Source organism: Hakea prostrata, chromosome 1, assembly GCF_041222555.1.
Source record: "Hakea prostrata isolate BN-2017 chromosome 1, UWA_Hpros_2, whole genome shotgun sequence".
Taxonomy (NCBI): domain Eukaryota; kingdom Viridiplantae; phylum Streptophyta; class Magnoliopsida; order Proteales; family Proteaceae; genus Hakea; species Hakea prostrata.
The window spans coordinates 74,470,396-74,496,651 of record NC_142600.1 but is presented as its reverse complement, the minus strand read 5'-3'; the positions used below and the strand labels follow the sequence as shown (position 1 = coordinate 74,496,651).

General features: G+C 38.5%; 1 protein-coding gene across 2 annotated transcripts in view; it reads right to left on the bottom strand.

The window, feature by feature from the left end:
- The window catches only part of LOC149030021 (transcription factor jumonji (jmjC) domain-containing protein), a 130,127-nt gene that overhangs the window by 36,761 nt on the left and 67,110 nt on the right, over positions 1-26,256 (bottom strand). For both annotated transcript variants that reach the window (XM_089142343.1, XM_089142344.1), the window contains exons 13-23: positions 25,896-25,982; positions 25,663-25,779; positions 25,355-25,562; positions 25,197-25,261; positions 16,411-16,469; positions 16,183-16,314; positions 15,927-16,086; positions 15,503-15,841; positions 14,616-14,798; positions 14,436-14,497; positions 11,218-11,296 (exon numbers count right to left, since the gene is read on the bottom strand). In XM_089142343.1, coding sequence (XP_088998469.1) covers positions 11,218-11,296; positions 14,436-14,497; positions 14,616-14,798; positions 15,503-15,841; positions 15,927-16,086; positions 16,183-16,314; positions 16,411-16,469; positions 25,197-25,261; positions 25,355-25,562; positions 25,663-25,779; positions 25,896-25,982 — 1,491 coding nt within the window. The remainder of the gene's footprint in view (positions 1-11,217; positions 11,297-14,435; positions 14,498-14,615; positions 14,799-15,502; positions 15,842-15,926; positions 16,087-16,182; positions 16,315-16,410; positions 16,470-25,196; positions 25,262-25,354; positions 25,563-25,662; positions 25,780-25,895; positions 25,983-26,256) is intronic.

Below are 26,256 nucleotides of genomic sequence, written 5' to 3'. Positions count from 1 at the left end.
AGACTGAAGATCATTTTTAGTTACTATTTTTTGTTATTAAAGTTTCTAAAAGTTACTGTCTCTTTTACCAATACAAATCAGTTTTGAAGATTTCAAGATAAGTTGGTTTCTAGTTTCAGAGTTACTAAGTCCCTAATTTGATATTGTTGGGAATCATCACTAAATAACTCAGTAAAATTTCATTTCTTTAGTAATTAGAAGTTTCTATTCTAGTTGAGTAAATCTTTGCCATATTTATCTGTAATTGGCTGTTTACAGCCCCCGCATGATTTAATAAGTTAATGTGGGAAGCTTTGCTTTGCTGCTACTATTCCCTAGTCCAAATTGAGAGATGAGAAAGACCAAGGCCTTTCTGTGAGGACTAAATAGATAGTTAGATAGAGCTGAAGGAGCCTCTGTCAAGGGCTAAATCCATATATGCTTTCTACAATCAATTTTCCTTTTCTCTTGTTAATTCTTCTTCTCCCAGTCAAATTGCTCCTGTGCTGAGATTACTATAGCTGCTGAAACCATTGAGGGAGACCATCGAAGGGTGCTGTGACCTCCTTCCTCCACCAAATTGCTGCTGTTCATCTCCAGACCACCAGTTGGTGTTTAAATCCTGCTGCTGATTTTTCCCCGATCAAGCAGGCCTTGCTGCTGCGCTAAGCTGCTTCTAACTTACATTCAAACAGTGGTGTTTGATTGTGAATTGTTTGTTTGCTACAACTATTAACGAATCTACTAGAGTAGTTCTTAGTCTAACCTCATCTGCATCACTTACTCTTCATCTGAGGGTAACTTGAAGCCAGCTGGGGTCTACATATATACTTCCTTTAGTCAACATGGAAGAATCCTTTCTTCACATTCAACTAATCCAGAGGCCAGTCTTGATTAGCAGCTAATGATAAGAGGATTCTCATCACATTTGGTTTAGACACTAGGGCCAATGTCTTGATTGTGAGTTCCACATAAAAGACTACATCCCAGTGACCAGCATGGTTTTCTGTCTCTCAAGAGGGCCATCCAATTGATACTTGATTGAATAGAACCATCTGTACCCAAATGGGGCTCTCCATTTTAGACGATCAACAAGCTCTCAAAAACAACTCTTCTTAAGAGTCATCATTTCCTCACTCGGTAGCTTCCTTCCACTTTAGGTCAGATATATAGCCTCAACAAGATTCTTGAGAATGGAAGATAAGGTAAGAGTAATTGAGAACAAAACACCTATAGGATACTAGGAGAGATTACATGGTGACAAATAACTTTGGAAACTTTCTGAACAGCAATGAAACAACCTAACTCAGAAGGAAGTGAAGAAGTGTTCGTCAAGGTCAGGGTGACAGTTCGAAGACAATTTCTGGGAAGCTATTCCTCTACCTTCCATGTAAACAAGTAACTCCCTCTGCTTAATATTCTCAATGTTAGGTTCCCTCTTCGGTACCAGTTTCGCTTAAATGGTCAAATACACTACTCTCCATGCACCTATGCTTTCACACATCAAAAAGAAAAGGAGGAAATGGAAGAGGCATAGGTTCAAAGGGGGAAATAACATCATCTTAACTTTCATTAATTGTTGAAAGAAACGATTGTGGTAGAATGGCTTATTGATCAATGATCTCAAGCCCTCTATTTATAATTAAGTGGAAAGTACACGATTACATAAATACCCTTACTTGGGTAACAAGAAATAGAATTTTACATGAATACAAACTCTAATTGAACTCCTAGTAGAATCCAACACTCCCCCTCAAGTTGAGGCATATATATTAATCATGCCCAACTTGCCTACAATAGGAAGGAAATCTCTTTCTTTCAAACCCTTGGTGAAAACATCTGCTACTAGGTCTCCAGATCTCACAAAAGGCACAGATAAGCCCTTGTTCCAAGTTTCCTTTGACAAAAAACCTATCAATTTCAATATGCTTAGTTCGATCATGTTGCACCAGATTATTAACAATACTAATAGCAGCCTTGTTGTCACAATAAAACATCATAGGGTTTGGAACTTGGACTCCAATATCTTGCAACAAGCCTTTCAACCATAGTAGCTCACAAACACCACTAACCATAGCTCTTTATTCAGCTTCGGTACTCGATAAAGCTACCACATTCTGTTTCTTACTTCTCCAAGTAACTAGATAACCTCCATCAAAGGTACAATAACCTGAAATTGACTTCCTATCTAGAGATCCAACCCAATCTGCATCAGTGTATGCTTATACTTTTAGATTATCAGTGGGTGACAAAAGTATTCCTTTTCTAGGAGTTCCCTTCAAATACTGTAGTATTCTGATAACAACCTTCATATGAGTTAAATATGGATCATGCATGAATTGGCTCACCATCCCCACAGCATAAGTGATGTCTGGCCTAGTGTGGGACAAGTAAATAAGCTTCCCTACTAGCCTTTGGTATCTTCCTTTGTCCACTGGTTCTCCCTCTTTTTCTTTAAGTTTAACTCAAGCTTCAATAGGGGTATCAACTGCTTTACACCCAAACATTCCCACTTCTGATAATAAATCTAGGACATACTTTCTCTGGGATAGGAATATACCTTTCTTTGATCGAGCCACCTCAATCCCTAAGAAATATTGTAACTTCCCTAGATCTTTAATCTCAAATTCTCTACCAAGAAAGTCCTTCAACTTTTGAATTTCTTCACCGTCATTCCCTGTGATGACAATATCGTCTACATAAACAATGAGAAGTGTGTTGTTAGTACCTGACTTCTTGACAAATAGTGTATGATTAGCATTGCTTTGCTTGTACCCAATAGAAGTCATTGCCTTCAGGAGGCGTCCAAACCAGCATCTAGGAGATTGTTTTTAACCCATAAATTGACCTCTTCAACCGACAAACTTTCCCTGCAGTATTGTCATCGGAGAAACCATGTGGGATTTCCATATAGAGATCTTTTGCTAACTCCCCATGTAAGAATGCATTCTTTACATCTAGTTGGTGCAAGTTCCAGTCTTTGTTCACAGCTACAGACAACGAACTCTAACAAGTGTTTAGTTTACAAGGGCAAAAGTCTCCTAATAATCAATCACATAGGTCTGGGTAAACCCCTTTGCAACTAGTCTAGCTTTCAACTTGTTGACTGATCCATCCATATTTTGTTTAACCACAAACACCCATTTGCAGCCCACTGGTATTTTTTCTGGAGGAAGTGTAACTAGCTCCCAAGTGTCATTTTTCTTCATTGCTTGCATTTCCTCTACCATAGCTGCCTTCCATCTCTTATCAGCATAGGTTTATTGCCAACTTTTAGGAATAGATACAAATGACAAAGAGGATATAAAAGCACGGTAGGAGTCAGACAAAGAGTTAAAAGAAACATATTTAGCTATGGGATGTTGAGTACAAGATCTAACTCCTTTTCTAACAGCAATAGGAAGATCAGAAGAAGATACCTTAAGGGGAACAATAGAATCTGATTCTGAAGCAGGAGACTGAAGTGGTAACGTGTCACCTTTCTCCACCTTCTTTAGCCGGTTGTAATTCTTCCTCTGATAAGTCTGCACCTCCTTATTCTGATCAATCTGGTTTTGAAAGACCTCAACAGTGTGCCTCACAAGAGTGGTCTCCCCCTGGCTAGGTTCTTCACATGGTTTAGAAAATGAAGGGGGAGGATTAGAGTCCTCAGGTATACTGGCCGAAGTCTCCCCCTGGTCAAGAAACTCTTAAGTTGTGTTGGTGTGTGATAGGAAGATCTAGAGTTGGAAGAACACCTCTCCTCTAGGACGCTCCCCCTGGAGAGGTGTATAGTAAGGGCAATACTCATTAAAAATTACATCCATGGATACAATGGTTTTCCTAGAAGAAGAATGATAATATTTGTACCCTTTTTGAGTAGCAAAATACCCCAAAAATATGCAGCATAGGCCGCGGGGAGCCAGCTTACTCGGTGGGCCGTGGATTCTGGCATTAACACACACATCCAAAAATCTTTGGGGGAATAATAAAAGAGACTCCCTAGAGAATCTCATTAGGACATTTAAAACCAAGTATCCTACTGAGCATCTATTCATAAGGTAAGAAGCAGTGAATATAGCATCACTCCAGTATTGGTCAGGTACATTCATAACAATCAAAATTGAACGGGCTATCTCTAAAAGATGTCGATTCTTCCTTTCGGCAACCCCATTTTGGGCAACCATATCAATACAACTGGTTTGGTGTATTATGCCAGAGACAGAGAGATATCTCTGAAATTCACCATCAATATACTATGTGCCATTGTCACTGCGAAGGATCTTCACAGTGGCATTGAACTAAGTTTTAATCATATTATGAAAATCACGAAAACATTGGAAAACCTCATTTTTTTTTTTTGTTTTAAAAGATAAATCCATGTAGAATGTGAGTAACAATCAATAAAAGTAACAAAGTACCTATGGCCAATATCAGACACACATCGGCAGGGACCCCACACATCAATATTAATGAGCATAAAAGGAATAGATTTTCTATTATGAAGAGAAGGTAAATAAGTAGAACCAGTCTTTTCGCAAAAATGCAGGCTTCACAAAAAAAAATCAACCTCATTACAAGAAGAAACCAAATCAGGAAATATTTTCTTAAGAGTTTCTAGAGGGGGGTGACCTAACCTACGATGCCACTGATGAAGGTCTGATATTACTGAATGGACTAGATTAGAAGATGTAGTCAGAGCAAAAATAGATCCTCCAATCGGCTCAAGCAAATAAAGTCCATTGTCTAGCTTACCACGTCCAATCTCCTTCCCCGTGACCAGATCCTGGAAGACACACTAAGATGGGGAAAAAATCACTTTACAATTCAAGTCATGTGTAAGACTACTGATAGAGAACAAGTTAGCAGAGAAAGAGGGAACATGTAAAACTTTATACAAAGAAAGTGATGGAGAATGCTGAATGGTCCCTTTTCCAGCAATGGAAGAATAGGAGCCATCAGCAATTCGAACTTTATCCTTTCCAGAAGTTGGAGAATATTGTAAGAAAAAGGAGGATAAACCTGTCATATGATCAATGGCTCCTATATCAATGATCCAAGGAGTAGAGACTGAAGAAACTTGAAAGCTTGTAAAGGTATTATCTGAAGTAGCAAGGTAGGAGTTGGTATGGGTAGTAGAGGAAGCAGTGGTAGAGGTTGTACCGGCAATAGAAGACTGCAGAATACGTTGCAGAGTAGCTAACTCCTCCTGTGAAAAACCAACGTCTGCAAAGGGTGTTGTGGAAACTGTCTTAGAAATATGAGCTTTCGGTTTTCCTCTTCTTTGAGCTCTTTTTTGTTCAAAATCAGCAGGCTTCCCATGGAGCTTCCAACAATTAGCCTTGGTATGATATGGTTTGTGACAATGCTCACACGTGTAGGAAAGGGAGAACGACTTAATACTTGCACTCTGATCTGATCATATTCCACATTCAAACCTGCCAAGAAGTCATATACCCGAATCTTATCAACGTGCTTCCTATAATTAGTCACATCATTTGGATTAGTGGGGTGAAAATCCCCATAATGATCCAACTCCTGCCAAAGAGAGCGCAACTCAGCATAATATTGGGCCACGGTCAGTTCCTTTTGGGTAGTCTCATGAAGCTTATTTCGTAGCTCATAAACATGTGCATCATTCCCCAACTGTCCATATGTATCAGTAATAGCCTTCCAGATTTGGGCTGTAGTATAAAGTAATAGGTATCCACGGGCAATATTTGAATTCATGGAGTTTAAAAGGAATGACATAATAAGAGAGTCATTCGAGATCCATTTATCCTGTGAAACACCTGTGGTGGGAGGTTTGACAGTGGCATCCGTAAGGCGTCCAACAAGTCCTCTTCCGGCAATAGTTAAGTAGGCAGATCGAGACCATATCAAATAATTTGTTCCATCAAATCATACTGAAAGAGGATGAAGAGTGGGATAGTGTTTGGAACCAACGGAGGCAGTAGTACCATCAGTGGTTGCCATAACCCCCTTTCTTCTTCTTCTTCTTCTTTTTTTTCTGATTCTGATTCTGATTCTGATTCTGATGCTGATTCTGATTCTAATTCTGATTCTGATTTTGATGCTGATTATTATTCTAATTCTTATTCTGATTCTGATGCTGATTCTGAAGTTATGGAAAATCACAAACAAGCCCCTGAAGATATGTGAAATCACAAACAGGTCCCTGAAAGTTTGTAAATTTACAAAACTGAACCCTCAAGCATCGTATTTACGTTTTCTGTTTTTCTTTTTCTTTTGGTTGGGCTGATCGAAACAGAAAACATAAATACAGCAGGTGGTCTTCACAAGACTTTCAGCGGAAGTTGCCGAAGCTCCGGCAGTTTTAGGATCAGCGTAGTAGTTATTGCAGGAGCAACAGCAGTAGAAGCAGCTATAGCAGGAGCAGCGGCAGCGGAAGTTGCAGAAGAAGCAGCAGTAACCTTGAGTTTGTAATATGCGATTGTAACTGCAATTCTAATCTGCGATTCTTATCGCAAGAAGCAGCAGCAACAGGAATTCTTGTCACGAGAAGCAGCAGGAAGCGTGGTTCTTCTTCTCTTCTTCTTTCCTTTTTTTTTTCCTTTCTGGTCTTCAAGGCAGAACTGAAACAATAGTGCAGCGGTGCGATGGGTTTGAAAAGGGAAAAAAATTCAGAAGAATTGATTTTCTGCGATGGTTGCAGAATTACGGCTGTAGAAGAACAAGAAAAATCTGCAAAGGGTTTTGGAGAAAAAAAAAAGATAATCTGCAAAGGGTTTTGGAGAAAAAAAAGATAATCTGCGATGGGTTTATGGGTTTGAAGAAAAATAAAAGAAGATCCTAATCGAACTTAGGCTCTGATACCATGTTGAAAAAAACGATTGTGGTAAAATGGCTTATTGATCAATGATCTCAAGCCTCTATTTATAATTAAGTGGAAAGTACACTATTATATAAATACTCTTAATTGGGTAACAAGAAATAGAATTTTACATGAATACAAACTCTAATTGAACTCCTATTAGAATCCAACACTAATATCCTAAAAAGAGATGGGGTGTAAAGAAGGGCACTGATATGAACAAAAGTGAGATCTTCAGGGAGAAGCTATTCCCTAGAGAATGCATGCTGGCATTATAACGTTTTGTAGGAGTATTACCAAGAAAGTGACATCTGAGAGCTGTATGGTTAAGTTTAGTATGAACAAACTATTAACGTGCACATAGTAGGACAGTTTTGCATGTTGGACTCTCTCTCTGAGTCCCCTAAACCCCTGCACTGAGCCCCTCCACTATTCCTCCTCCCACCTGTACATTTTGGAGTTCTCTATTTGGTTTTGCTCTTCTCTGTATGAAAGAACGGTCTCTATTCACTTTGTTCCCCCTATCACTGATGGTGACTCCAAAATGGCTCTCTGCCCCTCCAGTCTCCTGAACTTTGCTACCTCAATCTAGTGCAACTCTCTGGTTCACCACTTCATAGGCAAAAGACCTCCATTTCCCGTTGAAAGATATCCCTTACCACATCATGGAAGCTAACTGGGTATCTTCATGTTCAAATTTTCCTCCAAAGAATACAACTCCAAGTCTAGAAGGTGGTGTAGGCACTTCGGTTGGAATACCATCTTGTTGCACCACTGGTGCTGTGGTCTTCAACTTCATTTCATGAACCTTCAGTCCATCCCAGTCTAGGCTTCTTCATTGTGTCTCCCTCTTCCCTAATGATGCAAAGATGGTCACAGTTCAGTAGTTTCTGTATTGGGCAAGGCTTATACTCTGATGCCTAACAAAATGATGGACCGCCTTGCCTTTGCTAGAGGATTTGAGTGGAGATCACTGCCTGTAGCTCCCGAGACTTAATCAAGATTTCAAACAAGGAAGGTTACTCCTTTATTCAACATATCACCTCTGAGTGCCCCCCCCCCCCCACACAAAAAAAAAACCCATTACAATGCCTGTGGGGCCTTTGGACATGTCTCAAAAACTGTAAACCCTTGACCATTTTTTGGGTAAGTAATTGTTTATATTAAAGAGGAAGATTACATAACCCTCTTAACCTTGATACCCCCTCGAGTGCTGCCTTTGGTTCTCTATTCTTCTATGGCTCCTGTAGTCAACTCTAAGTCATGGATCCCTTCCTCTCACCTTGTAACCTCCCCTCCCTTCCTATCCTTCATCATGTCACCATACCTCTTCAAACCCTCAATCCCCCAGTTGTGGCCCCCTTAGAAATTGTCAGCCTTAGTTATAGTCATCAAGGTGTACCTAGGCACCATTTAGGTGTCTTGGTGCTATTTTCCCAAACAGCAATTAGTGTTAAATCACAAGTGGCATACCTCTATCACCACACTTGAGTACCATACGTCAAAGCAATCTTATGTCCCACAGAGGAATAACGCCTCGCACATATCAGAACCTTAGTAACAAAGAGGGGCACCAACATGTCATATTTAACAGATTTAGAAGAAACATCGTACCATGTTTTTTCTCCTCATCACAAATTCACTCAAACCATGTCTTCTGATTTTCGGTGGCCTAGGCGGCTATTGCCTTATTGTAGGATGCCATGTACTGGTTTAGTTCGTCATAGGAAAACACTAGAAGCTCACTTGAAGCAAAAGGTATCAGTTAGATTAGAGGATCATGTGATGTAACAAGGAATGGAACCCAAAGCCAAAGGGCACCTCATATTTTAGGCCCAAATTTAGCTCACAAACATGCAACACCAAGGGCTCTCCGAATCTGACCAGGTGTATTTTGGTCATTTATCCCCTCTTTTGGAGCCCAGTAGGGCTAATTAGATGCAAACTGCAGTTAGGAGTCTATATCTACTTATATTTTTGAGTTGGGTCTAGTTTTGGTCAAGTTATCGGAGAGTCCCAATCTGGTTTAGGAGTCCCAGTTAGAGAGGGATTCCCTTGGAACCAGTCCTTACAATGATTCTACATCTACTCTTATTTCATAACTTGGATGATTCCTTGATGAGTTACAGTAGAGTCCTTGTTGGAGTGACAGTCCTTAGTCCGGTAGAAGTCCTTTATTTTGGTTCCTAAGTTGGAGTCCAATCTTAAAAGGGATTCCTTCATAACTAGAAGTCCTTGTGTTTGCACTCTTACTTAAAGAGTCCTTTTCTAGTTTAGAAAGTTAAGTGTAGCTCTAATAGGGAATTCTAATCCAAATTGGATGAGTCCAGGTAGGTTTCATAATTTGAGTTCAAGTTGGTTTTCTTTATTTAGTCCTAGTTGTTTTCCTTCCATGTAATAAGGCTACAATTAGCCCATCACACCTTGTAATGAATCAGATATGAATAAATAAAGACTTGAGTTGAAGGAAAACTTGAAGGAAAACTTGAGTGGAGTTGTGGGTTCCCTAGGAGGGAGGCCCACAACTGTAATTGTTCATAGATTCTGCAATTTTCTATCATTCCACCTCCTCTTCAAGCCTGCAGCAGCATTAGTTATTCAGGTTTTCTGCAGTTCAAATCTCCTACAGCAAGTCAGTGCAACACTACCCCTGCCCCTACCCTTCTTCTTCCTTCCTCCCTCATCCCCCAAAACACTAAAACCATAACCCTAATGCCCAAAATTTTCTCGAATTTTTCCGACTTCTTCTAAGACCTAAAATTCAAGGTCAAATCTACGGCAGTCTAACCGTTAGATCTGTCCCAGATGTTCCCCCAAACCCTAGCAACCTTTCCTCTCAGTATCAGCCCAACCGGGGCAACAAACCCTAGTTTAAAACCCTAATTGTTTTGTTGCCCTTAAATTCCCAATAACCCTAGGAACCTCAACCTTCACTCATTCATAATTCTCAAACCATTCATCCAAACCCTAAATCCTTTTAGAATAATCTTACACACCCTCTCTACCTCCCCTCCAAGACCATAACGCTAACCAAGAGACCTAAGCCAACTAGGAAACCTAAATTTTAACCCTAGCCTGTAAGTAATTAATTCTGAAATTACAAAACAATAAAACAAAACTAATTCTCTCAAGTTTCAGCCCAAACACAGTCTGGCCAAACCCTATCTTACCCTCCAAAACCATTCCCATTTTAACTATAGACACTAAACCCTAAGGTATCATTTGTTTGCCGAATCTGAAGTGGGGTGGAAAAAAGTAAACAAATCTCTAACTATGATTTGTTTGGTTCAATGGGAGTGGAAAAGTGGGCAGACAAGCTTCCTTATTGTCTGCTGATGTGGCATGTTACTTTTTCCACCCCATGACTTTTCAAAGTCCCACAAATTTAGTGAGACTTTGTGAAAAAATGAGGGAAACAACAAAAGTGGGACCCATATTGAGACTTCCACAAAATCCTTCCCTCTCCTTTCCTATTCCCCACCCCATTACAGATGGGTCCCACATGTTTACTTTTCCCACCCCTTTTTTTTCCACCCACCTCCGCAAACAAACGGTGCCTAAAACCCTAGACCCAAAACCCAAAACCCTAGATTCTAAATCCTAAAACCTAAACGCTGAACCATAAAAACCTTAAATGCCAAAACCTAACCCCTAAATCCTATCCTTAAAACCTAAAACCCTCAACCCTAAAACCCTGAAACTGTGAAACCATAAACCTAAACCCTAGACTTAAGCTTTGAAAGTCAAAACCCTTGACCACAGGCTACAATTAAACAATACAAGCTCCTGTCCATTACAGAATACTAGATTACAAAAAGCATTTGTGAACCCTAATTCAGTTAGGAACCCTAAGCCAAAGGTGGGATGGAGCGTACCAGCTGCCGTCCTTCAAGAGTTGACTGAAAACTAGAACTATAACTACAAAGTTAAATCCTAACGTGCTGCTGGTTCATCAGAAGAGGAACCTGAAGACTGGCCCGACCCTGGGTTACATGATCATGGATCCCTACCATCGCATCAACTGCTCTTGAAAAATATATTTCAAAATTCAAATAAGTTCACATATCTCTAGTCTGTTTTCTATATTTCCATTCAATCAAAATCAGAAATCAGTTGGACTAATAACTACCCCCTAATGTGATCATGGAGACAAAACATTCAAATACGATGGTAAACATCTGAAATTGTGTTGCATGGTCAATTGTAGGACTTCCAGCATCAAGAACTAAATAATTGTTGACAGAACAAAAGTTCACGTCCAGAAATTGTAAAGGGACCACTTAAATCTAAGAGAAAGCTACAAAACCCACCCTATGTAACTGTGGGCACTGAAGCTTATGCAAGGAAACAATTCATCCAAAGAAAAAATTATTAAATAAAAGGTAGAAAATCAAGCTTCACCAAGGGCAAGAGAATTCGTAGACCTTAAGTTGCAATAGTGCAGGCCAAGACTGTTCACCAGACTTGGAATCCAAAAATGCACGCACTTGCTCTTGCCAAGACCTGCATTTACAGATAAATGTGATAATTTAAGTACAAGTGAAGTCGAAAGAAAAAAATGCAAAATGAGAAGTGACAAAAATTTGACAACAGAAAGTTTCAAAGAGAAAAATGGAATAAATACAGAAAAATCTGAGGCAACTAGTTTGTAGATTGGAAAGTGGAAATACTAAAAAGCTCAGGATCACATTGTCCATCCTGGACAACAAGGATGATGAAGTCTTGAAGATGCCCCCACCTTTCTTAAGATTCAGAAAATGTCTGCCAGGTCAATGGAAGTTCAATGGAAGTTTGATTCTATATGATATACTCATTTTCAAATGATGTCCACATTGTTCACAAATATTCATGTTTGCCTTAAAATATTTCTTATAATTTAATTTTCATATTGAACCACCCTTGTTTGTTTTCTTCTTATGCCCAACTTTATCAGATTTCTCGCATGAGATTGGCAAAATTTTACAGCACAACCTATTGTCAGATTTGTGATAAAGGGCATTGTGTGAACATGAAAAAATAGATCAGGAAAACTACGAATGGCAAGTTTGTTGCAGCAGGGTCAAAGACATTTGGTAAATTCTACAAGTTGTTATGGGATCTAGAAGGCTCAAGTTTGCTTGGAGGCATATAGGCTTTGAAAACCTGACCAAGACTACCAGAAAGGCTGCTAATTGTGAGAGATATCAGAGTATCAGACATCCCAACATCAAGAACCCCTCAAAATACCATTTGGCATCCTGTCAAATGGGGGATCTAACTAGAACATCATCCAAGAAAAGGAGTAATCAACTAGGAGTTAAATAAGTGTCTCCCTATGTCTGCAAAAGGATAAATAGTTGATTTTCTTGCTTTCTAGCATACATAAGTGTCCATATACCATAGTTTTGGCTAAGAACTAGAATATCTCGACTGAGTTATTGTGTTGCTAAGAACTAGAATATCTCAACTGAGTTATTGTGTTCTTTTTTATCGCACTCCATTTATCTCGCATTTTTAAAACATAAAGGTGTTGTGTTCTTTAAGACATGGCAAAGAACTAAAGATGTTGAAGATCTTCAAAGGTATAGGTTGGCTAGAAATGAACCTAAGAAAATTGCGGGAAAAGTAAGGGAGAAGAAGTATGAAAAGTTATACAATAAGTTGGGCACGAAGGAGGGGGAAAATCTATTTATAAGATAGCCAAAATAAGGGATAGGAAGAGTAGAGATCGTGACCATGTTAGATATATTAAAAATGGATATGGTAAAATACTAGTATGTGATGAGGACATTAAGAAAATATGGGAAATCTATTTCTCTAGTCTACTAAACTAACATACTTCAAGTGATTCAGACAATTACACCGTTCACCAAGGCACTTATTTTCGAACATATATACAGAGAATCTCGATGGCTGAAGTAAAAGAAGCACTAAAGAGGATAAAACTAGGCAAGACACAAGTTCCTGATAAAATAACAATAGAAGTATGGAAGAGCTTAGGAACCCACGGGCTACTTTGGTTGACTAAGTCGTTCAATAAGATTATAAGCATAGGGAAAATGCTAGATGAATGGACGAGAAGCATCATAGTTCCAATTTACAAAATAAAGGAAATATTCAAAGTTGAAATAACTATAGGGGCATTAAACTGAGGAGCCACACTATGAAATTATGGTAAAGTAATTGAAACCCGTTTGAGACACCTAACCACAATTTCATAGAACCAATTAACGGAGGTTATTCACCTAATTAAGAGACTTATGGAAAGGAATAGAGTGTAGGAAAGACCTTTCATATGGTATTTATTGACCTAGAAAAAGCTTATGATCGAGTTCCTAAAGATTTAATTTGGCAAGTATTAGAGAAAAGAAGTGTTGCAAGTAGATATGTGGACGTAGTTAAGGATATGTATTATGGTTCAGTGACAAGTGTAAGAACAGTGGGGGGCCAAAGTAATGAATTCCCAGTTATAGTTGGGCTACATCAATAAGCAATTTTAAGCCCATATTTATTTGCACTTGTAATGGATGAATTAACCAAAGACATTAAAGACAAGGTCCCTTGGTGAATGCTTTTTGCTGATGATATTGTGTTATTATATGAAACTCAAGTAGAGATTAATACCAAGTGAGAATTATGGAGAGTAGCTTTGGAATCAAGAGGCTTTCAACTAAGTAGAATGAAGACAGAATATCTAACTTGTAACTTTAGTCATGATTGGGCAGATGATGAGGTGGTGAAACTTGACGATAAGTAGATTCCTCAAAGTGATTGTTTTAGGTATTGAGGTTCAATCATAAATAAAAAAAAAAAGGTGATATAGAGGATGATGTTTCCCAAAGAATTAAAATAAGGTGGATGAAGTGGAGAAGTGTGTCCGGAGTCTTGTGTGATTGACGTATTCCATTAAAACTTAAAGGAAAATTCTATAGGATCGTCGTTCAACCAGCTATGATGTACAATGCAGAGTGTGGGGCTGTCATATAGACAAACTCAGTGTGGCAAAAATGAGGATGCTAAGATGGATGAGTGGCAAAACTAGGAAGGATTAGATAAGAAATGATCATATTAGAGTTGGTCTGGGAGTTGCTCCATAAGTGATAAGCTTCAAGAAAGTCGTTTGAGGTGGCACGGCCACATTCATCGGAGACCTATAATGCCCCTGTATGGAGAAGTGATATAATTCAAAATGAAGGAACTAGAAAAGCTAGGGGCAGACCTAAAATAACCTTAAGAGAAGTGGTGAAAAATGATATGCATAGCTTAGGCCTTGTATCTAGCACGGCCTCAAACAGAACTAATTAGAAGGCAAGAATCCATGTAACCAAACCCATTTAGTTGGGACAAGGTTTATTGTGGTTGTTGATCTCATGAATTCTTGAACTATGTCTCTATGAGGAAGATCCCATAAGGTTTCATAAATTCTTATACATCTCCTCACTCTGCCCCCTTTATTCCATGTTTTGATAATTCCTTCAGTTTCTCATTGAGAATAGGTGACAGTTTTCAGTTTAAAATCTAAATACAGTCCATGCAAATATAGTTGAAGGCTTGAAGCCTTGGAAGGGAAACTCACATAATTAGAAGTTAGAACAGCCATTATTCAAACAATCTATTATAAGAGAAATCAAATACAAATTTTGCACACAACCAGTAAACTCACTTATGCTTCTCAATCGCATTTACAAGTCGAGCAACCATCACAGGAAAGGGAATTTTAATCCTCTGCAATTCACAGGCATCACAATTTAAGTAATAACAGATGGACGGTACCACATTAAAAGGTAGCATGATGAGTAAGAGCTCAAATTTACTGCAGTATAAAATAGAGCCTACTGAGTACCTGAGCATCATCCAAAACTTCTTCGGCATCATTTAACTTGCATCTTTCCAGTCTATATGGCTCTGGAACTACTCTCAGTGCTTTCCTCAGCCACCTTGCTCCATCGAGCAATGAAAATTCCAGAATGCTAGAAGAGAACACGGATGGCAGGTGTTCTACGCTCCCTATCAATTTTTCAACCTCCTATAGAAGCATAAAATGTACACATTCAATAAATATGAAATTGGGCCACAAAAGCAGAAAGAATAATTGTTAAAGCAACAGGGAAATATCATTTGACATACATCCTATTGTGAACACACACTGTAGGCCACCAGATTCAAATCCTAGGGGATTCTCCACAATTCCCAGGCAACAGTACGAGATGGATGCCAAATAAAATAGCCAAACATGACCGAAAAAGGAATAGAAGGCTATTGCATATCAAATTTTCTCTTGGCATTTGGTAACATTAATGCATGTACTGTACATCAATGCAACAAGATTTGATGAATTAACAAAACATGGGGCTGAAGGAAGAAATTTCGGAATACCTTCTTTTTCTTAATCCGAATCTCCTCTACAGAAGAAATTTACCAAATTACTCATTTGCACATAAAATCATAACAGTTGGAAGCTGCTGAGTTCAGTTCTAACCCCAATACATATTTTAACTTCGGTTGTGAATGGGAACAGTCTACGAGGATCCTTACTATGTTTCTGAGTACTTGCTGGATAATCTGATTTAGGTCCTCTATGACTCAAGAAAACATGTGAAATAAACAGATCATTACAGACAAGGAATATTCCTACTACTAGATAACATGAGCAATGCTGTAAAATGCACCAAAAGAGAGGATCACAAGTTCAGCTAATAACATGAGCATTTCTAACATGAAATCACCCACCTCAAGCGAAGGAGCACAGGAGCAGTATGAAAGGACCTTCAAGCACCATTCTAGTGCAGAAGCAGCATTCTGAAGTTTTGGAATTTCATCAAAGTCAAAACCAAAGGATAACCCAGCTGTTGTGGCTGTCTTAATTCTAGCAACCAAGCCCTCAATTTTCTCAGGAAGCCGCCCATTCATTATTTCAATGTCGATAGCCTGCATGTTAAACGTGGCCTCTGCACAATCAAGGAGAGAATGCACATCATGCTCCCAGGCCTTGCATTGCTCAAAAAGCCTCTGAAGCATTTCCGGTTCTTTCAAAGATACCTTCAGAAGTTTTGACTCAGCAACCAACTCCTGCAGTGCAATGAGGATATTTCACTGTTATACTAACTCAAACAATTTAAGCCACATCTAGCTTAATTTAGTACTTCGGATGGACCTTCAGGTTATCAACTTTCAAAAGACCACATGAAGCATGCCCAGTATGACAAGTAGACATAAGGAATGGTTGAGATCTCATCATCCAGGATCTAGCCCTAGCTAATGCATCCTGAACTTCATTCAGAGAAGGTAGAATAATAAAAATGTCCATTGACATCCTGAAATATCAACAAAAAAATAGATTTAATAAGTGCACAGCATTAGAAATAAAACCGGTAGCTAAGACATTTAAGACAAAAAACAACATTCAAAACCTTAAAACTTCTTCAAACTCAGTCATTTGGCCCAAACTTCTGAGAACATGTTTCGCCCTATCTTCCCAAGAAATTCCAGCAGTAAGTAATCCAGAAATATCATCAACCAGCTTCTCGTTCTCAATTTTTAATCTGCAGGATCAAGTTAAATCCAAATATCAATGGCAAGTGAAATATATCTTAATTCCTTTATTCTTGGGAATCAAGGAAACAGAAGAACCAACATACAATGAAGCCTCCTCCACTACTTGTTGAACGAAATCCAAAGACATCCGAGTACTGCATGCCTGTGGAAAAGTTATATGTATTATATAAGTTGCAGCACATAAATAGTAAGAATCTAGACCTGTAGAACAAGCATACAAAACTTGAAAGTAGTTTCATGTTAAGCAGGTAAATAACACAATTCTTCAAATGAGGAAACTTTGCCCAACCCCAGAATTTAAAACAAAGCTATCGTGGTGGTGTGAAGAAAGAGGGGGGGCTTTTCTTTGTCTTTCTTCTTTTGCGGGGGGTGCAAAAATTTAGAACAGGATTGAGGTTGTGGCCACGTGATTTCAGAACATCAATCTGATCAGGATTTCAATTCACTAGATAAGTAGTTTCTTAATTTCTTTGCTCATTCGATTGGTAGTTTGATTGATTGATTGAGAGGTTCGGATCATGGGTTAGAATTGTTTCAATTCTTGTTATGAGATTCTGGCTTGTTAGGGGATGGCCAGAGGGTCTAATTGCTCTCTCCCTGCTCCTCCAGCGGGGAAGGGAGTGGCATTGAGCTATTTGTTGATAGACATGTTAGGGGATCAGAGGAGGGGTTGGTGCTGGATTTATTCCTCCAGTATTTAGGGATGGAGTTGAAGGCAATGCTACTGCAGTGCAAGAAGTGAATAAATCGAGGGGGCCATAGGTGGGCCACTTCATTGGAGAAAGGCCTAGTTTCATCAACGTAAAGGATCTGCTAAAGCAATGTATGCCATCTGGTACTTTGTCTGTTAGCTTGTCACAAAATGGGTTCTTTATTTTCAAAAGCATTTGTGAATCTGATCGTATGAAGGTTTTGGAAGAAGGGCCTTGGTTTGTGCAGAAGAAGCCATTCATTGTGAGACCTTCGAGCCCAGAGGAGGGATGCAAGAGCATATTGAAGAGCTGTTCTCGGTGCCAATTTGGATCTCCCTCTCAATCTTCCATTCAAATATTGGTATGCTCCAAGTTTGAGTGCAATAGCCCGTGTTATTTGGAAGCTGTTGATGACAGACAGAATGACGAAATCCATGAAGACATCGTATGCATGGATAAGTGTGGAAGTGAAACCTTTAAAGAAGCTGCAGTCATCAGTCCCAGTTTTTGGGGATCATGGGGTTTCATTTATCAAAAGGTACAGTATGAATGGAGACATCCTCTTTGCACTCTGTAACAGTTGTTTGGGCAAACTACTACGTAATGGATGAGGAACTCCAGTTGACCTTGCCGGCCGGATTAATGGTCAACAGATTCACAATTTGGTTTGACCAATAATAGGAGGTACACTGCCAAGGAAATGGGGAAGTTCCTGGTGGAGCATAACACCATTGCAACCCTTGTGGAAGTGGGAGAGGCGGAAGTGGAGGAAGACTATTGAGGATTTGAATTTTCAAATTAGTGTTGCACCTTCAAAGGAGGAAGGAACTTTGTTGATTCAAAATTCTTCCTCTCCCCTGGCAGAAGCTTGGGTTTTAATAGAGGTTAATGTGGATAATTCTAATAGTCTTTACTCTTTCCAAGGATATCAGGACTCCCATTCAAATTTAAACAAGGATGAAGGTGTTTCCTATGGTGGGGCCTTTGACTGAGATCTGAATAAAGCAAATGGAGCATCCAACATAAGGAGAAAATGATGAGAGTTTTTGGGACTCAATTACTTGCGGAAGTCAGATCAAGGAGAACATGGCGGAAGAAGAAGATAGAAATAAAGGAAGAGAAGCTATTGTGGTTGAAAAGGACTCTAATCCTGCAAATGAAACTAATTGTGCGGTTGATGTTGCAGGGACTTGGGGGAAATTATATTAATTTAATTAGAGGATTATTGGCTGGGATGGGAGATGCTAACGGAAGTTTGAATATTAGGGAAGGTTTCAAGTCAACAGAGGACTCTATTCCCATTGAGAATTAGCGCCAAGTGCTAATTTGGCGCTAATTCTTGATGACCATATTTCTTTCCAAATATTCCCTTCTTAACAATCACAAAAGGCAATCTATTATGCCATGTGAGTAGGAGTCATACGGAATTACCAAAATCTCAACATTTGAATTGAAGTTTCCATGATTTTAACTTAAGCACAAAAAGTTTAACCAAAAAATTATATATATTTTTTTTCATTCCAAATCAAACACACTGAAGTTCTTAAATTTTGTCAAAGTTCCATCAAGTTTTTTAACAATGTCAATAGCTTGGCCTAAGCTTCACAAAATAGATAATGTAAAAAACAGAAAAAAAAAAAAAAAAAAAAAAAAAAAACTAAACAGACAACAGAAAATTTCCAACAAATCTAGTTGCCAAACATCAGAAGTGAATCCCTACAAAATAATAATAATAATAATAATAATAATAATAATAAATAAATCAATAAATAAAAATGGTGATAAACTTAAATTAGAAACTAATTAAGATTCTATTGCAACGAAATAAAGTAACCTTTTTCAAAACTGCAAATAGAAAGTAAACATTGGCAACATTAGCAAATAAGCTTTCTCCACTTGAAGGGCCCACAAGATCTTCTAAAGCCCATTCATCCATAAAAGTAAAAAATTAAAACATCTTCTAAAACACAGACAAAAGAAAATATGGGTTATAAAAACCATGAACCAAGGTTTTTAGTATCAACATCAAGTATTGTAAAAGTCAGGTGATTTCGAGAAATGTACTGTTGTATCACATCAAACTATTTCGATGGACATGTAGAAATAAACTTTTGGGAATTAAAAAATATATATATAACAAGTATCATGCATAAATGCTAAAATGAGGGACAGCGTATAACCAAAAAAGTTCATGAAATTGATATAATTATAAACATATGGTTTCTTACATATTGTAATAGTTCATGGGAATGAAGAGTACAGGGTGGCAATGGATGGTGTTCTAGCACTCCTCAATTCATTTGGTAGTCCCAAAATGTGAAAAACCTAGATTAAATGGAAGATTTTAGACTCTCAATTGATCGGAGTCTGCAAGCGAAAATGGCATCATGGAACGTACCAACAGTATTGGCATGTATAGGTATGCATCAAGATTATTGATACATGTCAGCCAAACATCTTTTGGCCAATACATAAATAAATGTATTCATCATACTGAGATGTATCAGTTCTATTGTCAACCTTCATTAGCATCAAGGTACTAAATTTTGGCAAGATTTTGTGAAATTTCATTCCAAGGGGTTGGTAAATTGTAATTTGTAAACTTTGGTTGACTAATAGTCACTATTGTTCTTGCATTTTAATGAAAGTTTCGATGTTTTCTTGTATATCCATGATTAGATTTGTTAAAATACATGATCTAATTTCATCCCCATATAGATTTGTTCAAATCATGAATACAGTTTATGTTAGATTTTAGTCAAAAATACAGTTGCGATTGTGTTTACTGGCCTCAAAATTAGACTGTACTCCAAAAATCAGACCCAAAAACCACAAAAAAATGGTACAACAATTTACCATCTGATCGAAATTTTGGTATACAGTGTACCAAGATGAGACGGGTTTTTAACTATGATTAGCGGTACATTTATACATGCAATTTCTATATTAAAAAGAGGGCAAATTGCATCAAAGGCTTCCGCACAAGCAAAGTCTTTTTTTTTTTTTTTTTTTTTGGGGGGGGGGGGGGGATTTTCTTACGCAACCTTATGCCCCAACAATTTTTGATGAAAGGTTATTTCCATAGCTTGATCTCAGGCAACACCAGGACTATGATTCTGTCAGCCTAAGAATTTGTGTGGCATGTCATTTCTATCTCTAGGATTACACTAGGTGGCAACATTAAATATCGATCATTGAATGACCATGTGAAAATACAACTCAAATTGAACCACACATCTATGAATCCAGATTGGGATTCTTCCAAACTAATGACAACCAATTAAAAAAAGAAACAAAGAAGGGGATCCGCAAAAAAAAGGAAGACTACAACTGGTCATTTTTGGTCCTGTTCATACACTAAATATATCCCCTCTTCCTTCGTCTCATTGATCCCTGTTATCAAGGCGACCACCTAGGCACTAGGCTGCTTTTTGACATGTACGATATTAGCCGATTTATCACCTAGGTGTTCCGCCTTGTTAAATTGAACATTTTAAATTAAATTCAATTCAGATTCAAGAATTATTTGTTAGTTCAGAAAAGTCGGGTGAAAAAAACCGGATGTTAAGTTGAGCAACAAGCCAAATTTTATGTAGACCAAATCATCATATTTTTTTCCATCCAACAAAAAATTATTTTCCCCTTAATGTATGACATGAGCTTTTTAAATTTTGTAATATAAAGGGTGTTCAATGTGGTTGATTCTTTGTTAAGCTAATCATTATTTTATTAAAAAAATCAGAGAAATAACTCTACAAAACCATATATAAATTTAATAGTTATTTATTTTGGGTTTGGGAATCGTCATTACATTATGTTGCTAATTGCTATTGTATATTTTTATTATGATGAGACGAACTTCTGTCTTTCTTCTTCTTCTTACTCTTTTTTTTTTTTTTTTTGGGGGGGGGGGATAATCTTTCATAATTATGATTCTTCAATATATACCCAGCAGTCTCAGCTTATGGTAAAACTATGAGCTTTTGCTATCCTATTTTTGCCACATAATAGATGTATTAAAAAAAATGTGTCCCAACCGCTTTGATAACCTTGTCACCTTGATAAACATGTCATCGATCCTTGCTTTGTTTCCCTTAAATTTCCAAGTCTTGGCTTCTAGTTTTAGTTTCTCAGACTTCGATTCGATTGTTCCAATTCAAGCCATAGAAATCAAAGATATTCTACAATGTTTTCAACCTTCACAAAATCAATTCTAAATTCTACAATGTTTTGTACAATGCTGCCAATCAGATGGGTTTAGTTCATAATCATGATCAGAAATTCTAGAATGTTTGTACCCTTCAGAAAAACCAGGCCAGATGTATGGTCTGGGCAACTGATTAATTGATAGTAATAGGAAAAGAAAATTAAGAACTCAAAATCAAATACGACTTTCTGTTTCCTGTCCAACAGAGCAAGTCTGTGCTTTGTGGAGAAGGTGATTTGAAGGCCGGCGTGGAAGTGTAGAGCAGAAACCAACATCATTGAACTGTTCGTCTGCACATGTCCCACTCTTTGTTTTCTTACATTCTTTAGCAGAGTTTTTACCTTAAAACCTAAACAGATCTACAAGAAAATGATGCAAAAGACAATGAGCAAGAGACATAGAACTGCCAGAGGGAAAAATAGGTTTCTGCAACTAGGTTTCTGCAACTAGGGTTTGTAAACTGAAGACGAAGACAGATTTTGTGTTTTAAGTCTCATGAGAGGAAGAAGACAATGGGATTGGGGATCTGGGGTTTAGCAAACTGCATAACCCGATTTGGTTCAAGTTAACTTGGTTCAACATTGGTTCTTTTCACCTAAGAGGAGAATTCTCCACATGCTTATTTGAATGGCCCAGATTAACGCTTGCCACCTGCTGCAATCCCAATGATGGGAAGTACAGGCCGCACAAAATCTTAGCCGGACATAATCATGACCATCGTGCCAAGGCCCACCTGTTATGCCATTTCTTTAGCAATAAGAAAAAAATAAAAATAAATACAACAAAGAGATATGTCTCAGTATGTCTCATATCAGTAGCAGCTGATACTTACATATCAACACCAATACAAACCAATACTATAAACCATGGCATCAACAGCATTTTGGGCCTTTAATTTTCACATTTCAATCTACACTGATGGAAAGTGATAGGGCCTTGGGATCATGGTATTATGATACATTGAGGGGAAAGAGAGAGAATTAGAAGTCTTTGGGCAGCCATAGGCTAAGAGGGCAGCAATATGCTGTGGGGTAACTGGCACCATTGTAACCAGTTTATCATTGTTAATTGTTCTTGCTTATTATTTTGGTAATTCAATATTAGTATTTCTGGTATTCGATCATCGGGTTCTTAACAAATTGGTATCAGAGCAGTAACGATCCACAGGATTAGACGGACACCAGATTATCCATGTTTTCTGGCGAAGGCAACGTGCAAGAATGGCTTCTTGAAGTGTCGTTATTCTGTGGGGAACACCAAATTGAGGAGGAGAGAAGGTTGAGTGTGGTTCTCCAACATTTGGAAGGAGATGCGCTGGATTGGGTGAAAGATAGATCTTGGTCGGAATTTACTTGGGTGAGTTTCCAAGAAGCCATGAAAATAGACTTTGGTTATGGCAAAGAATCAAAACGAATTTTGAGTTCGCACACTTCTGAAACAGCAATCAGCGTTAGTGAAGACAACCATGCTATGCAATCACACGGAAGAGGAAGCGGATCGATGAAGACGAAAATTGCGGATGAAACCACGATTAATTTTAAACCTATTCAGGCTTGCGCTGATAATCGAAACAGTGGCATTGAAGTTTTACTTGGGTTTTCCACTAAAGAGAGAGAAGAGAAGAAACATACGAGTGGGGCGCAGAGGCTTTTCCGAATAGAAAGCAAGGTGGATTCGAAAGCAAGAACTCCGACGAAACCACCATTGTTGATGAAGGTAGGTAGCGATGGAAGGGGCACAGAGGCTTTCCAAATAGAAAGCAAGGTGGATTGGGAAGCAAGAACCCCGGCGAAACCACCATGGGTGATGGAGGTAGCGATGGAAGGGGACTCGTCAGCACCATCAGAGATGACACAGCATGAATTCTGGCAAAAATCTGGTGCGACGTGGGTGCAATTACCTAATAAATTCTTTCTGAGGGAGATCTCCAGGATGTGGTTAACCGGTTAGATTTGATGGTGAAATCTTTTGATGATTTTTTGGGATTGTCTACAACTCTAAAGAGGAAAGAGAAATCACAATCGGCGGCGGCAAATAAGGAAATTGGAGTTGGGATCGCAGCAGCAGAGATGAAGAAGAAAGGACTGAACCAGGCGGTGGTTGGACCACTACCCCTGGTCTGGTCATTTCATGTGGATCAGTTTATAAAGGCAGCGAAGTGGGCTATGGGAAGCCCTCATGCAAAATACCCACAGCCCACTTGTTTGACTTATGGGTTAACTAATCAGGAATTAAGTTATAGGCCTCTTACTGGTTTAGATTTCAGGCCCAGCCCAGCAGTTTTGTTTTGGGTGTTGCCAATAGTGGCCCAGTTAGGAAATAACCCATTGACAAAGTAAAACTCCCATGCGCATTTATGAAACACTACTGTTCCTATTTCTTCTCTCTTCAACTCAATGCAGTTTGAGGCTCGAGTCGCAGTGGCAGCAGCAACGGCTGGAAGGGATATTCCACCTCAGCAAATTGACCACCGACGCTCTTCCGCCAATCACCTGCAGGTTCCAACGACAGGGAGAACGGCCTCTTGTGATAGCTGGCCTGCAAACAAGGTTAGGATGGGCTTCTCGCTAGGGTGGTTGGAACCGAGATTGGGATCTCTGCTTGCAGTACCTGTCACACTCACCCATCCGGGGTGGTTTATGCAAAAAATCAGGCACTTTTTTGGTGGGTTCAGTTCTGGACTTACAGTGTTGGGCGATGTTTTATTGTATATGCCGACAGAGATGCAACCATTCATGCACGCACCGCAACTGATACATGCCTTTTTCCAAGTGTACTGGATCCCTTTCCAACGGAATGTGGGAGTGAATTTTTCTCCACTTCTTTGCTTGAACAATATGCAGGGGAATGTGTAGACTGGCCTGCATTTGATTGCTTCCTCTGCACATTTGTAGAAGATAGCGGCAGCATTTTCAGTTTCTTAAAGGACACGGTTGACACTGCCCATATGGGACTCCATGGTTCCTATCTGCTGAAAGCTCTTCATACATATATTGATGCACAACTCAGTGCAGCAGAAGTTTCGAAGGTTTTCGTGCGCTACTTGGAGTTATGTGGGTAAAACTCAGCTGGTTTTCAGGAAGGTTTGTTCTTGAAGACACGGAATTGGCATGGTTATGTGGCCAGCATGTGAAGATCAAGCTTCTTCCTTCACCTTGAGGACAAGGTGAATTTCAAGGGGCGGTAGTGATGGGGCCCTGGGCTCATGGTATTATGCTACATTGAGGGGGGAAGAGAGAGAATTAAGGTTGATTAGGGGTTATAAATAGGGGTAAGATGTTTAGGAGGAGTTATGGATTATTTTAATAGGAGTCTTTGGGCAGCCATAGGCTAAGGAGCAGCAATGTGTTGTGGGGGTGACTGGCACCATCGTAACCAGTTTATCATTGTTAATTGTTCTTGCATATGATTTTAGTAATTCAATACTAGTATTTCTGGTATTCGATCATTGGGTTTTTAACAGAAGGAAATAGGGAAGGGATTTGGAAAGGCATCCATCTCAAGATTTTCATCAAGCCAATATTTCATTAAACAAAACCATGTACAACGTTGGCCTCTGTTAACGAACTTACATAGAATACTGAAAAATAAACTTAAAACACTTAATAGAAGAGGCCTAACTCAATCCTCTACTAATAAGGCATCCTAATTTGGTTGTGAAACTGAAATAATAAAGAAAACGAAATTGAAATATAATTATATCTAAACTAATGAAGCAAATCCCATTTTCCTACTTTACACTCATACTTTATGCCTTTCAAATTGGCCAATTAAAAGGTAAACCATGGGATCAATACATACGTAATCCAACGCAAAGTTTTTTTTCTATAAAAGAAAGCCTTTAGAAGACTTATCTACATCAGTACATGAAACATTTACATAAAAATCATCTGAAAAAAATTCGCAAAAACTACTGGAATACAAATTGCAACCACAGAAACTTAAAGAAGAATAAATAGGCATTTTTTACCTGTAGAGCTTTTTCCCTGCAACATGCCTTCTTCAACTCTACCTCGACAAGAGGCAATTCATCAACTGTTAAAAGAAAAAACCTGTAACTTCAGATCCATCCTTCAAGTATAGATAATCTCAAACAAAGAGAACCACATGGGGGTTAAAGAGGAAGACCTTGCACTCTCAATGACTTCCCAGCCTTCAAAATGCAACTTAACTCCACAATAACATTTTTTTGATCTTTCCTTTCCTCAATGTCTACTAAAACATCATGAAAATGGGAAATCCAGGACAGAGCATCACAGTAATACCGCCTCAGAAGCTTCAATTCTGGAATACTGATTGGGAAACCATCTGATTCTTCGAGAAGAATTTCAATTTCCTACAGCACATGGATACGAGGGGAGGAATATCAACGAAGGGTTATTACTCTACCCCATGAAACAGGAAATATATTTTTAGAGCCTGTACTAGGTAACAACCTTCAAACTTATAGGCCCTTCCAGTATCTCATTGCATCGACTTTGCCATGCTTCAACACGTCCTAACAAATCCAACAGTAGCTCTCTTTCGGGAAGATCAACATGAAACTCGAACATCTATTGAACATACAAATTTGATTTTCACTTTTAAGAAAAAAGAAAGCATACCATCTTCAGAAGCACCAAAAACTAAGATAATGAATTATCATAGCAAAGAATGAAGCAGAGCCCACCTCCGATTTTAAATTGTGAAGAGTATCAACTTCAATAGCGCCGGGTCTTTTCTCTGATATGCATTTTTGTACACTCTCACTCCAAACCTAAGCAATCAACACATTAAAAAATAATATAGAAAGGTGAAACAAGATCATCCTCTGAATGTTAGCTCAACCACTAATACACCAAGCTAAAGCATTGTAATGGCAAACAAGATGCAGATGAAAGATCAAACTATTAAACAAGTACAAAAGGAAAAGCATGTCTCCGTATAAATGAATACTAGTTCAAATTCAACAACCCCCCCCCCCCACAAAAAAAAACAAAAAATAAATAGATAAATAACACAAATAAGAAACACACTGCCAGAAGAAAAAA